The 15078-nt window shown below is 38.6% G+C and overlaps 1 protein-coding gene across 1 annotated transcript in view; it reads left to right on the top strand.

The window, feature by feature from the left end:
* CHD9 (chromodomain helicase DNA binding protein 9) overlaps window positions 1-15078 on the top strand; it is a 78638-nt gene that overhangs the window by 50553 nt on the left and 13007 nt on the right. The window contains 18 exon segments of the mRNA XM_014309234.2: window positions 1-18; window positions 122-377; window positions 1202-1412; window positions 3404-3599; window positions 4345-4512; window positions 5071-5250; window positions 6554-6664; window positions 7341-7537; window positions 8318-8517; window positions 8965-9124; window positions 10059-10148; window positions 10935-11026; window positions 11144-11261; window positions 11930-11987; window positions 12342-12384; window positions 12543-12762; window positions 12883-13085; window positions 13309-14217. The exon segment at window positions 1-18 is cut by the window's left edge and continues 19 nt beyond it. Of these exon segments, the coding sequence (XP_014164709.2) occupies window positions 1-18; window positions 122-377; window positions 1202-1412; window positions 3404-3599; window positions 4345-4512; window positions 5071-5250; window positions 6554-6664; window positions 7341-7537; window positions 8318-8517; window positions 8965-9124; window positions 10059-10148; window positions 10935-11026; window positions 11144-11261; window positions 11930-11987; window positions 12342-12384; window positions 12543-12762; window positions 12883-13085; window positions 13309-14217 (3430 nt within the window).

The raw sequence follows: 15078 nt of genomic DNA on the forward strand, positions 1-15078 counted from the left end.
CTTAAAACAGAGGAACAGGTATGAGTTCATCTAAGCTTTAGAGTTCAGGAGGGATTGCCTTTTCATTGAGCTGCAGTATTACCTTTTTTCATATTCCAACAAATGGTTGTGCTTCCTTCAGGTTCAGAAACTACAAGCTATCCTGAAACCCATGATGCTCAGGAGATTAAAAGAAGATGTAGAAAAAAAGCTGGCTCCTAAGGAGGAAACTATAATAGAAGTAGAGCTAACTAATATTCAGAAGAAATATTACCGAGCGATTTTGGAGAAAAATTTTGCCTTCTTATCCAAAGGAGCAGGGCAGGCGAATGTACCCAACCTGGTTAACACTATGATGGAACTCAGAAAGTGTTGTAATCACCCTTATCTCATCAAAGGTAAATATAGCATAAGGACTGGGGTTTTTTGGGTTTTTTTTAACTTATTTTTTACTTTTATTTAAAACATGTAAGAATTTTGTAATAATTCTTCAATGTTTTCTTCAGATTTTCCAAGGATTGGATTATGTGGAAACATTTTTTTGATAGATACAAGACAAAGTTGTGAGACATTTGCATATTTGATGCCTGAAGCTTGAACTTACTATGTAGGTTTTCACAGAAAATTTAGAAGCAATTATCTCATGGAAATAGAACAGCTCTTTAAAAGTAGTATGAACAAGAACTTGTAGGTCTAAGTTTTAAAATGAATGGTTCTTTCAAGTTATTGGATCTCTGTCAATCTTCATTGCTTTTCTCACTTATGAATAACTGGTGGTTTTCCTAACTTGTGACAAAATACACTTTACACTCCAAAAGTTTTGGCTGTGGTTTCAGAAGCAGTATTCAAAATATTGGCTTTTTTGCAAAGATCCGTGACCCATTTAAAATATCACAAAGACAAGAAAACTTTTTCTTAGTAGTTTTTTACAGTACTCAAGAATAAGCATTTCAGTTTTTGAATTTTGGAAGAGGAGGGTTCACCTCATTCAAGGTGTTTTTCCTATGGTGTTCTGCTTAAAAACTTAAGAGTTGTTGTCAAAGCTGATAAAAAAGATGTTCTTGCTTAGACTTCAGATCCATCCAGAACTCTGTTCTGTCTCCATCAGTACCTAAAGGGGGATATTTAGGGTACAGCACTGACTTTGGTAACTTAGATTTGAATGAATGTGCAGGTATTTGTGTAGATACATCCATAGACATGGTAATATATTTTTTGATAGGTGCTGAAGAGAAGATCCTTGGAGAGTTTAAGGAAACATATAGTCCAAGTGCTCCTGACTTCCACCTGCAAGCAATGATCCAGTCTGCTGGTAAATTGGTTCTTATTGATAAGCTGCTTCCAAAAATGAAAGCAGGAGGCCACAAGGTCCTTATCTTCTCTCAAATGGTGCGCTGCCTTGATATTTTGGAGGATTACCTTATCCATAAAAGGTAAGATTAATCTTCTGTATCCTGTGGTATATCGCTCTGTGTGAATGGTAGTGCAGGATTAATGACAGGAGCCCCCCAAAGCTGGGAGTTCTGTTTTCTTTGTTTGCTAAGCAGTGTGTAACTTTGTGTTCTGGGGTCATTTGTTCACAACTAATCGAAAACTTCAGAGAAAAACTAAAGAAAGGTTGTCCAACTTAAGTAAACCATCTGCCTTCAGTGTGTTACTGTTTCCATTAAGCATTCAGTTATTTATATACTGTTTTTACATCTGCTGTCAGAAACCAGGCAAGTTCAAGCTTGTCATTGCTTGTCCAAACCCCAGGAAGGCCTGAATGTGTTCTTTACTTACATGGTGTTGATCTGGGACTACATGGGTGCATGATACAGCTCCTTACTTCCAAAGAAATATAAACACAAAGTAATAAACAACTGGGGATGTGGTTTTTATTAATGTAAAAGTGAAAATGTTCTTCCTGTCTTTGCTAAATTGACTGCTTTGAATGTTGCAGCAGAACTGAACTGCCAGCCATAAGCCTGCTCCTTAGGCTGGCTTTTGCCATCACGTGTAATTGCACCCTCTGATTAGTACAGACTATTGACTCCATGGAAACTAAATGCTTTTTTGAGCATGTGACTAAATAAATGCATTAAACCTTAAACTTGGTTGCAATTAGTAGTTGCTGTATCAACCTGAAAATCTTTAACAAGGCATAGTTCTTGTTGTTTTACCAGTGTTGCAATGCACATACTGCTTTGAAGTATGTAATTGTCAGTGAATTACATCATAGTCATGCAGAGTTAGCGTGTTGAAAAACAAAAATTATTAATGTTAAGCCTTCCTGCAGTGGATACTGGAATAGTAGATATTAGGTTATTTTAATATCTGTTTTAGTGATAGTTTTATATTAAAGCTGTATGTTTGAGCTGGAAGTGCAACAGTTTCTGTTTTATTTTAAAAGATTAATTTTAACTTCATAGTGATGCTTACGATTCTTCATGGAAAATGTTCCTTTTTCTGCAATGATGTTACATTTAGGCCAGTGAATCATATCTATAGGTGGAATCTTTTGAAATCCATAGAAGCTGAAATTTGCTGTGTGCTGCCATTTGATTAGAAATGTTGGAGTGCACACATGATCAGACTTAGCACTTAACAGAACTCAGGCCTGTAGGAGATAGATGGCTGCCTGCCAGAATGCCTGTGGTCCTGTGGATTATCTGCTGTGCCATTTTATAGCTGATGAGAAGAATGATTGTGAGGCTTTTTGACTCTTAGGTGCACATTCAGCTTCTTACTCAGCATACAAGTACAGAAGTATTTGCTCCCTTTTTAAGCATTTTGCTTCATTTCAGAAGTTTCAAAGCAGTCTTTGTAATTGTCAAAGGTAACAAATCACAGTTTTACTTCAGGCTTGAAAATTTGCTCGGTTTATCTAGGAGGCCTTGATAAAGACTGTTAAAGGTGCTGTCATGTCATTTTTGTTCCACTTCTCTTAATCTTTACAGAATCCATATGCAGTTTGTCCAATGGCAGCTCACCAAGTTCTGGTTTCTGCTGATTGCTTGGTTACCCTTAATGTGTTCAGGCAATCTGGTATATAATACAAGAGTCCACTGTCCTGCTCATGTGACCCTAGGCAGGGATCCAAGGATAATATGTGAAAAACTTGAGTGTCCACATAGGACTTCAGGTTAGGGTGTGTTTTTATAAGTAAGTAATACAGGTACAATCAGGTAGTTGCTTAGAGGACAAAATGCAGAAGAACTTGTCTTAAAATGCTCAGTGTTCAGACTTGCTGATGTGCCTTGGTACTACAGCTCTGCAAGCTCTGACGTGAATCATGGTTGTGTAACCTGCTGCTAATCAGAGTCAGTCTTTATCGCTTTCATTCACTGCATAGAATAAATCTGTGAGCAGTAGACCTGTCCAAAGGCTCTCTGAATTCAGACCCGTTTGTAAAGCTGTGTGTGCTGTGTGTGCGCTTTGGCAGGTACCTGTACGAGCGCATCGACGGGCGCGTGCGGGGCAACCTCCGGCAGGCGGCCATCGACCGCTTCAGCAAACCCGACTCGGATCGCTTCGTCTTCCTGCTCTGCACCAGGGCTGGGGGCCTGGGCATCAACCTGACTGCTGCAGATACCTGCATCATTTTTGATTCTGACTGGAACCCCCAAAATGACCTGCAGGTGAATTTCTTTGAGCGTGCTTGAGAGCCCTAATTAAACCCGATGGATAAGAATTTCATCACTTTGAATATTGTCTCTGTTTGAACACATGTAATTTTGACACGTTGATGTTTTTAAGGCATGTGTTTAAAGTCTTTTGATGCCTTCAGTTCAGAAGAGATTTTATTTGGTTGGGAACTTTTCTTTCAGTTACTTTTGAAAAACATAGCACAGGTGAAGTCAATGATTTGATAAAACCCTTAAGAATTGATGGCACTGTGAACCCAGGGGCTATATTTTGCATGTACTAACACAGTTTATGGAAATAGAGGTGTTCAGTTGAAGCATGATATTCAGAAAAGGATTAATATGCATTAATAAAAAGTGAATTAATCGAATCTAGGAATTGGATGCTGAAGTTTAAATAACTCTCTAGTTGCAACTCCTTTACTGTTTGTATCAGGAGATCAGCTAACTTAGGAGCTAGCAAGTCTTTTTATCTGGTGTTACTGCAAGGGCAGTACCAGTCTGGCACATTTAGCACAGGCCATTCATCTGCATTTTTCTTGCCACACTGTATTTAGAAAACTGTTCACTTTGTGAAAAATATCTGATAGCTTCTGTTTGCTTAAATGTGTGTTGAATCCTTTTGAGTTCATGCTCCTGTTTATGGATTGGGCTACAGCAGAAACAGATTCTTAAAAGATCAGTATGTTATTCCTAGGTAAGTCTAAATTGTAACTGCTCTCTTCCCTTCCTTCCAAAGGCTCAAGCCCGATGCCACAGGATTGGTCAGAACAAAGCAGTGAAGGTCTACAGGCTGATCACACGTAATTCCTATGAGAGAGAGATGTTTGACAGAGCAAGTCTGAAACTGGGACTGGATAAGGCTGTCTTGCAGAGTATGAGTGGAAGAGAAAACAGTGTTGGTGGTGTATGTAGATTTATTTCCTGAAATAACCTTCCTTTTGCTTTTGTAATCATGTGGGAATTACTTTAAATTACAGAAGCTGCCATTTTCCCTTTTTCTGTCATTTGCATCTCCATTCTGTTTTCTGATGTGAACTAGCAACATAGCTGATATAATTTTAAGTCTAGTCAGTTACTCTGATAAATTTTTCTTGCCTCATAAAGTTCAAGGTAGATAATGTCAAAGTGTTAAAACAAGGAGAAAAGTTTGTTTCCTTGTATTTTCTCATACTAAGATAATGTGTTACTTTAATGTAAGTATGAACGGGTAATTTTTTTTAAACATGCATCTCATGGTGTTGAGAATAGCAAAAAAAAAAGAGGCATATACTTTAAAAAATGTGTTACGTAAGTACTTAATTTATTATTTCAGCTGTCAGCTAGACTTCTCTCATAGCTTTTAACACTCCAGATTTAGGCTTACAGATCATAAGGCACAGTTAGGTTGTGGAAAGATGGGAAAGAGCAAAAGACTTCAGGGATTTTTCTTCTTGACTGTCTAAACCTGATTTTATTTGCTCAGATCCAACAACTCTCCAAAAAAGAAATAGAGGACTTGCTTCGAAGAGGTGCCTATGGTGCCATAATGGATGAGGAGGATGAAGGCTCCAAGTTCTGTGAGGAGGACATTGACCAGATCCTGCAACGTCGGACCAAAACCATCACGATCGAGTCTGAGGGAAGGGGCTCCACGTTTGCCAAGGTGCAGAGCAGCAGGGTGTTCTGTGACAGCAGAGAGCTGTAAATGTCACTGCATCTTGTAGAGCTTAGGCCTCACTTTTAAGTTCTGTTTACTTGTGTTTCATGGGGCGGTGTGTGAGGTACATATTTTGGGTTCTTGCATCTGTACGTTTCTGTTAAGGTGCACATTAAAAGTCAGATTACAGATTCTGTAAACGCCAGGTGCAAGGAGTGTGTTTGAGCAAAGATGAGTAATGGATCTGTGCTGCTTTGGGAAAGGCTGGGGGTTGTGTGAGATATGATGAGCTGCATTAGCCAAGAATATTAAAACAAATTTGCTTATAGATCTGGTTGTATTAAGATACATTAAGGGCAGGGGAAAATATATATTAATAAGGCTAAAAATTAATATGGTTAAAATGTGTATTAAAAATGCATAAACAAAAGATATATTTTGAACTCTGAGCTTTTTTGGTAAGAATTTGAGAAGCAAAATAAGAAGTGTCCTAAAATAGCAGTGAGTTGAGATACATATATGTACATGGGAAGGGGGCTGAGAGTGTAAAATATCAAGCAGTAAAGCTTGGGGTGTGGGCACTTCATGAATGCAATTGTGAGAATTCCAAAAGAATTAAAAAAGCAAAGAAAAAAAGAAGACTTAAAATATTGTAAATGTATATTTATGTTCTTAAATGGCAGTATTTTAAAATATTATTTATTTATATGTTTATTTAGGTTTTCCTATATCTTGCTGATTATGCCTTAAATAAGAAGTAGATTTCTAAAGATCATCATCACTGTCTTTTTATCAGAAGAGTTAGAAATTTTTATATGTATTTACTCTTTTCCCAAATGCAGTGTATCAGGGTTTTTTAAATGCCTTCTGAAATTAAGCCTATTCCATGCACTCAGGCTTTGATTGTTGGCAGCTTAAACACCCCTTTGAAATTTCCCTCAAGCGAGTACTTCTGCATGAGATGAAATCCCCAAATGCTGATAAGCCTCTTCAAAAGATTCTTTTTTCTTCCATTCAAGTAATTTAGATTCAGACTTAGAAGCAGAAGAATCTTGCTGCTTAATGTTCTTCTCTCCTGATGGTGCATAAAAGTTCATTAGATTTTTCTGATATATTATGGATCTGGATTTTTAAAAATTAAGGGGGAGGAGAGCTTTTGAGTTGCTTTGCAGTGTAAGTAACTTCTAAAGTCTTAACAGCTGCTTGGGAGATTTTTGATGAAATAAGGTCAGGCAATCTTTACAGCAGTGAGGCAAACTACAAACTTTTGATGTATGGTATTGGTAAGCTTTAGTTTCATTTATTACAGGCTAGTTTCGTTGCATCTGGAAACAGGACTGATATTTCACTAGATGATCCTAACTTCTGGCAGAAATGGGCCAAAAAAGCAGAAATTGATATTGATGCTATCAGTGGTAGAGTAAGTACTTTTTTAATGTGTATTTTTTTTCAAGCATGTGCTTGCTGTTGAATTCTGAAATTGCAGGTATGGGATTTCTGGTGCTTTTTGATTAATATTTCAACAAATCAAATGTTTTGTGCTGGCTTATTTTGTGCATGAGCAGTCAGCCTGCTGACAGTTGTAGTATTTCTAATTTCTGTCCTGTCCAGTAAAACGTTTGGACATTTCTAATTTTTGTTAAAGACCTGAACATGATTTAAAGTGCGGAAATGACTCTGATTGCCCCATTTCTCTGTCTATAAGTCTTGAACTGGAATCTGCAAAGTAAGTGACTAAAACCTGTGTAAATTTTATAATACTGAAGTCTGTGTCCTATACTTGAAGACATTCCCCCTGCATTTGATTGAAAAAGGCTTCAGTGCACCCTTTTTCTCACAAAGACTGCAGAGTAGTCTGTGTGCGTATTCAGCTGAAATGAGATAGTCTGTGTTGTTTGTAACAAATGTACTGGCATTAGCACATGAAACTAATTTTTTGTTGCCTTAAATACCACAGAATCTTTTACTTGCTCCATGGTTGTTCAGTGTCCTCATGAAATAGCTGTGAATGACAAGAGACAGGAATTGTTTCTGAACTGGAGCTGTGTACTTGAGAAAAACTGTTTCTCTCATGAGGCTTGTTTGGAATTTTGCAGAACAGCCTTGTCATTGATACCCCAAGAATCAGGAAGCAAACACGGCCCTTCAGTGCTACCAAGGATGAGCTGGCAGAGCTGTCAGAGGTGGAGAGTGAGGGGGATGAGAAGCCCAAGCTGCGCCGGCCGTGCGACCGCTCCAATGGCTATGGAAGGACAGAGTGCTTCCGTGTGGAGAAGAACTTGCTGGTCTATGGGTATTGTGTACATCATTCTACATTCTCTCAGGGGCTTTAAAAATACTTCTTTTTCCATGTAGTAAATTGCTTTTGTGGAATAGCTTAACTCTGTGTTGGCAATGACCTGGAGTGTGTGCAGAGAATGTATTTAGAACAGGAATTTATCTTGCATCCTGTAGTAAATCTTCCTGACAATTTGCAATTAAAGAAACATTAAGAGAGAAGGGTGAAAATCTTTCTTCAAATGAGATTATGGCATTTAACATGGGCACTACAGGAGTCTCTCTAAAAATCATTACAGTAAGTGCTGCAGGCTGGCTCAAGGCTCTTAAAAATGTCTGAAATAATGCCTTGGTAGGTAACTTGATTTTCATAACTGTAGAACATCTTGCACTTCTGTGAGGCACAAATAGGAACTGAGAATCTAACCAGTTATTTTAAGCATACTGAAATCAGATAACTTGATTTGGAAATCAAATCTTAGGTGTTCCCTCACCCATCTTAAAAGAAAAATAACAGCATTCTTGTCAGAATGAGTTCCTGTCAGTTTTGTGTCTTTGAAGTTTAAAACAATCATCCGTATTTTTTGTAAATAGGGACTTCTTGTTTAAAACTCTGTTTTAATCAGGTGGAGTTATGTTGCAAATGTTACTTTATTATTTCTACTCAGTAACTTAAGCTGAAAGAAAAAGTTTAAAAGCTAAGTATTTTAGAGAAAAATTCTCTTTTGTAAGAGAAGTCTGTAGCTACCCCAGTGTTTCACTTCCAGGTGCTGATTTGTGTTTCACTTTGGACTAGGTGGGGCCGATGGAGAGAAATTCTGTCCCACGGCCGCTTCAAGAGGCAGCTGAACGAGCAGGATGTGGAGATCATTTGCAGAGCCCTGTTAGCCTATTGCCTTGTTCACTACAGAGGGGATGAGAAAATAAAGAGTTTTATATGGGATCTCATCACCCCAACAGAGGATGGGCAAACACGAGAGTTACAGAACCACCTCGGTAAGGACTTCATGTGTTTGTGCACTCAAACAGCTTCGTGTGTGTGTGTCTGTGATACTGGGATGAGAACAGCAAAAAACCCTCTTTGAACACATCCTACTTGAAATAAATGGGATTTATTATGGGCAAAGAAGTGTCGTTGCTGTTTTGCCTTGGATTTGATGGCTTACCCAAATGGTGTTTGGTGTGAGCTTTCATTCCAGCTCAGAAGAACCTGTTCTATTTCATGGTAGGTGACAGACAGCACACTCCTCTTCCCCCCCTCTCCTGTTGGTCCTTACTGGTGATGTGTACTCCAGAGATGCTCTGAGACACAAAAAGACTCACATACAGAGACTAATGTTAGGTGTTGCTCCTGCACTGCAGATTCAGTACCTGTATAGAATATGGGAACTATCAATTTTGTGGGCATCTATATCTATACCTGTAATATTTTACATTATCTAGGCTTATCAGCCCCTGTGCCTAGAGGAAGAAAAGGAAAAAAAGTGAAGACCCAGGCTAGCACTTTTGATATACACAAAGCAGAATGGCTTCGAAAATACAATCCAGAGCATCTGCTGCAAGATGAAGGCTACAAAAAGCACATAAAACACCATTGCAACAAGTAAGCAGTAGCTGAAGTGTGAATGTCTTTCAATGTTTGTTTTTTCTTCTAGTTTCTCATTGTCTTAGACTTTAAAATAGTTGTGGCAGTAGGAAGAAAGAAGTTCTAATGGTGTTAGTTTGATTAGAATAAATAGGTCATGGTGTCTTTGGAGGTGAACAGATGATTTCACATGTAAAGTAATTCTGGTACAATTTTTGAAGAAACTGTTTTTGTCTAGGGAGGGATCTCTTGCTAACATGTTTGGGATGCCTTGCAGCAGCCGAGGGACTAAAGAGTGGGAGTGCTTATCTCAGAGAGACTGAAAGCACTGAAGTTGTTGCCCCTCAATCTCACAGGCTGTTTCCCTGGCATGTTTTCTAGGCTTCAGAGAATCTGAGCTACCAGTTTGTGAAAGCTTAGTCATTCATGGCAGTGAATGAGCTTGGTTTAGATAAACGATTTTTCTGTAGCAAAACTTGTCATATTCTGCTTGGAAAATTCATACAGCTGTAGTCAAGAATTGAGATAAAGCATGGAGAAGTCATTGGGGTCATGCATCAAATTGTGAGTGAGAAAGAATGGAAAGGTTAAGGGGAGGATGTTCATTGTCAGCCCACTCGATCTTCTCTAAGGGCATGTTCTAAGCAGGAAAAGGGAAATAACATTTTGTTCTTATCAGTATCTTATGAAGCAAGTGAAGAGTGTTCTGCTGACCCTGGTCTTCAGAATTTGAACGAAATTTTGCAATGAAACAATTTGTAAATGTGATGACAATAAAAAGCCTTAGGTCACCTGAGCTGGGTGTTACCCCCCCATTAAAACTGAAGGAAGTATGTTTTAGGAAAACGACTTGAAATGTCTGTGATGTAACAAATGACAAAACAAAACCATCTACAATTATTGAAAGCTTTCTGAGTTCTAATATTTGTATTTCTCTTTTTTCTTTATTTAGAGTCTTACTTCGAGTAAGAATGCTGTATTACTTAAAGCAAGAAGTCATTGGTAATGAATTCCAAAAGGTCTTTGATGGAACTGATGCCAGGTGAACTACAGAGAGAGTATTTTTGCTTGTTTATTTCAAATGTCAGATGAATATTCAAGAATCTGCCTAGACCTAAATAAGACATGTTAAAACTAAATGTGTTTATCCTTAGGCTGTGAGGAACATGTTTTTGTTTTCTCTTTGTTTACTAAACACTTCATTAACTTGACATGAGGAAGTCCTGATTCCTCTTCATGAGTCTAGCTATATAAAGTAAAATAATATGAGTCAAATAGACTGAAAAAGTGAGTGAAAGATAGAATTATGTACTTGACATGATAATTGGCAGGTTTTCATCTGCTTTTGATTTTGTGCTGTGTATTCCATTAATGCCTTTTTTTTTTACTTTTTTTTGTAAAGGCAAGTATTGCTGTTTGGAAATTCTTGAACTCATTGCTACAGGAGCTTTTGGCAGATAGAAAGTTGTAATTTGATTCAGAAATACTAGTGAAGAACAGTCCCTCTCATGCTATTAAACACTAACACAGACAATCATTGGTTTGCAATGTTGTGCAAGCACAGGCTGCTGGAAGTTGGTGAAGTTCACTTAGAGAGGAAGAATGTTGTATACTGGTTTTGCTTTTGTATGCTTTCCCTATTACTGGTCTCAAATACTAAATACCAAGCTGTCTGGGTGTTTTGTGTTGCTGGTTTTACTGTATTTGTGTGCTTGAAGAGAGAAGTTTAAAGTCCCACATGAAGTAGAAATGTACTAAGAAAATATAAAAATTTATTTCTTTCTCTGAATTCCATTGATGTTGGTATGCTCTTGGTGATTGCCTTTAGTGAAATTGATGTTTGGGTTCCTGAGCCAGACCATTGTTGAGTGTGGGATGCAGATGCAGATAAATCTCTTCTAATTGGAGTTTTTAAACATGGTGAGTAATGAGGGTGACTGTATGCACTTCCCCACACCCCAAAATAAAAACACCCTACACTTAATTTTTTTTGTGTACTCTGAAAGTTGAATTTTTGCCACTTTTTTTCCATTATAGGTTATGAAAAATACAACACTATCAGAGCAGACCCAGCTCTTTGCTTCTTGGAAAGAGTTGGAAAACCAGATGAGAAAGCAGTTGCTGCTGAACAGAGAGCAAATGATTATATGGATGGGTATGGAAGGAAGTGTTTTGGGGCCTTAAAGCAAACAAATCTCAATTTACATGCTGTACCTTATTCTCTTCCTGACTGGTTATACATGAGTTTGGTGTCATTGTTGTATGGGATACTTTGATTTTACTCCTGTAGGGTGGAAAAGAGGATTGGTAGAACAGCTACTGATGTTTGGGATTTCACAGTTAGGGGAAAAATGCAGCAACCTGTTATTGACGAGGATTTTACCTTGTGTTGATATGTTAGCAATGCTACTTAGACACTGAAGTGAAAAGCGTTCAGAGGTGGAGTGCTACAGACCTGTTCAACTTGATTTCAGGTCAGCTTTTCATGTCTTAGTCTTGTGTAGCTGACCAGTGACCCCAGTAGATCAATGTGAGAATTACTGGTAGCTGCTGAATGAGAGAACTGCTTTTATTCATTGCCTCATCACTGAGGTTTTTAGTTGTGGTCACAAAGAATATCTTTGGATGATACAGTGACTTGGGGGGAGCAGGATTCAAGCCAAAGCTGCCATGAAATACTTTCTTCATTTCAAACAGAAAATTAAATACAGTATCTTAATAAATTTAAATCAGTTTTGCTTAATTGAAAAGAGTATAAGAACTTTTCAGTTATTTGTGTAAAATATTACTGAAATGGCTTCTTTTGTGTTGAAATTTTAACAGGGATGTAGAAGATCCAGAGTATAAACCAGCACCAGCACTGTTTAAAGATGACATAGAGGTATAGTAGGCACCAATTAATAGCTCCATTTAGCACTTATTCACTTAGACATTTCAACACATGTTCACTTGTAATGTAATACTCCACTTTTTTGTTGAGCAAATTATTACTTTTTTTCTGTATTTTTCTGAACTGATAAAGCTTGCTCCATGAGTTTGTGAAGTTGTCTGGGTGGGTGGGAATGGTAGGGAATTGTTGCACAGTTCTGTTGTGTGCCCTCTTAGCCATTTATCCAAACTATTTGTTACTTTTGTTCTTTGTCATATTCAGAAATTGTTGTAAGATGTACATTTAACCTAAATCTCTAGAGAGGGCTATATTTTAAATTGTGCTTCACTTTTGTGTTTTTTACAGGATGATGTTTCATCTCCAGGTGATCTCGTAATAGCAGATGGAGGTAAATCCATAAAACTACAAATCTGAGCCAGTTGCTGTTGTGTTTTGAATTGTTTAATTCTTGTGATTCTTAGCTAAAACCTAATTACCTAGTGTAGAATCATAGACACCAGCAGTAATCAACTTCTTTATTTTTCCCATGACTTGGTTTTCATACAGATGGACAAATGATGGAAGGGGACAAAATCTACTGGCCCACTCAGTCTGCCTTAACAACGCGGCTGCGCCGCCTGATCACCGCTTATCAACGCACGAGCAAAAACAGGCAGGCCCAGCAGATCCAGCCAGCATTCCCAGTACAAACCAGTATGATGCAGTTGCCATATGAAGAAGCTGCATTAAATCCAAAGATGGCTGCTAAGATTGAAAGACAGCAAAGGTATGTGCAGCATGCAAATGTACTGTTTCAATCCATCCTTATGTAAAAAATGGTAAAGATGTAATGCATGAAACAGTGAAGAAGTTGACAGAATTTCACATCTTTTTCTTGCTGGTCAAGATGGACAAGAAGAGAAGAAGCTGACTTTTACAGAGTTGTGTCCACATTTGGAGTGGTGTTTGACCCTGAGAGGGGACGGTTTGACTGGACCAAGTTTCGAGCGATGGCTCGGCTGCACAAGAAAACTGATGAGAGCTTGGAGAAGTACCTGTATGCATTTATGTCAATGTGCAGGAGGGTCTGTCGCCTCCCCTCAAAAGAAGGTGGGTGTGTATGTTTTTACATTTGTATTGTCGGTGCCTACCTTGAAAAGGTTTTTCTTTCATGTGCTGGAAGATAAAAATGGGGGAGGAAGAATTAAGGAAACTTGTTGAGAGTAAAATTGAAAGCTTTTAATGGGGAGACATATCTTAACTCATTAGTCACCTACTTAAAGTACTGATGTGTTGGTTTTGGCAGATTCTCATTTGTTTTGTTCTAATCCAGAACTCGTGGACCCAAACCTTTTCATCCAGCCCATCACCGAGGAACGCGCTTCCCGGACTTTGTACCGCATCGAGCTCCTGCGCAAAGTGCGGGAACAGGCCCTCAGGCACCCCCAGCTCTTTGAGAGGCTAAAGCTGTGCCAGCCAAACCCTGACCTGCCTGTCTGGTGGGAGTGTGGGACTCACGACAGAGATCTGCTTATTGGAGCTGCTAAGCACGGAGTCAGCAGGACAGATTATCATATTCTTCGTGATCCTGAACTCTCATTTATGTCTGCCCAGAGGAACTATAATCAAAACAAAGTGGCTCTCTCAAGGACTTCTACTCCACTCTTGCACCAGTACCAGATGGCATTATCTGCTTCTCCTCTTACACCTCAGTCAAGACTGTCAGATGCTAAAGTGAACGCTTTTGAGGACACAAAAGCTAAAAATGAAAATCTGAAAGAGGAGCCTCAGTCTTCTGAAGAGGAATCTATGTCTACAGAGGAGACACAGACAATACTGAAATCTGAACCTTTGAGTCCCAAAAATGGCACCTCAATACAAATGACAGACCACAGACCTAGCGTGAAGGCTGAGACAGACAGACGCATGGTGGCAGCAAGGACAGAGCCTCTAACGCCAAACCCAGCTTCCAAAAAACAGAGAGTCAGCAAAAGGGGGTCTGACTCTAGCTCTGACTCAGACTCTGACTCAGATAGATCATCCTGTTCTTCCAGGTCATCATCTTCATCCTCTTCGTCTTCCTCATCTTGTTCCCACTCTCGATCTGGCTCTAGCTCTTCATCATCCTCATCTTGTTCTTCAGCATCTTCATCGTCCTCTTCATCGTCCTCATCGTCATCGTCGTCATCATCATCATCGTCTGAAGAGAGTGATAGTGATGAAGAGGAGGCACAAAAACGTGGTATGTGTGTAGTCTTACTTCTGCAGTATAATCCTTGACTGAACTAGTTTATTCTTAATGGAAAAATGTCTTAAAAAGGCTATTAAATCCCACAGAAGTAAACTTTATTAAACATAATGTAAATAAACATATTTGCTTGATTCTTCCAAGTGAGTTGGAAGAATTTCAGGAATACTTCTTTTTGTTTGCTTCATGTCAGTGCCTTGGTGAGGTACTTAGGATGTGCTGTGATCCCTGAGCAAGGTTGCTGTGCATGTGGTTCGTGTGTGGGAGAGTGGAATGGGCAGCATTTTCTGGAAATACACTCTGTGTGTGTGTATTCCCTACTAGGGGTTCTTTTTCTTTCTAAACAGATCCTTTAGGTTTCCCTGTTTGTTTTTTTCACTCTTGCTCACCTGTCTATGTAGCTTCTTCATATGTTCTTTCACAAAACCTGCAAGCTTCCTTCTGTCCAAACTCGAGTCATGTCAGGTGATTTCTGCTGTCAATTTTCAGTGCCCAAACAATGTTTTTGCACTGAAAATTTTCAAACACTTAAAAACTTTTCAAAAAATTCACTTAAAAAAAAACTGCTTAGCCAAGACTGAGGTGGCTGGAGCACATAAGACCATGTAACACAGACACAGTGAAAGCTTCAAAGTGGAAGCAAAAACCTCTGATCAAGTGATGTAGAGTTTTTAATAACCCAACCGTTCATTATTTAATACACTCCTTACTTTGCTACTGTGAAGTGGCCTCTATTTCCCCCTCTGAAACTCAGAATATGGAAAGATTTCTCTATGTGATACGAAGGGTAATAGAGAAGGGAAGATAATGAAGGCAGGCAGTGGGAGTAAGAGCCTGTTTGTTTCCAATGCCTAA

This window comes from Geospiza fortis, unplaced genomic scaffold (assembly GCF_000277835.1).
Source record: "Geospiza fortis unplaced genomic scaffold, GeoFor_1.0 scaffold405, whole genome shotgun sequence".
NCBI lineage: Eukaryota > Metazoa > Chordata > Aves > Passeriformes > Thraupidae > Geospiza > Geospiza fortis.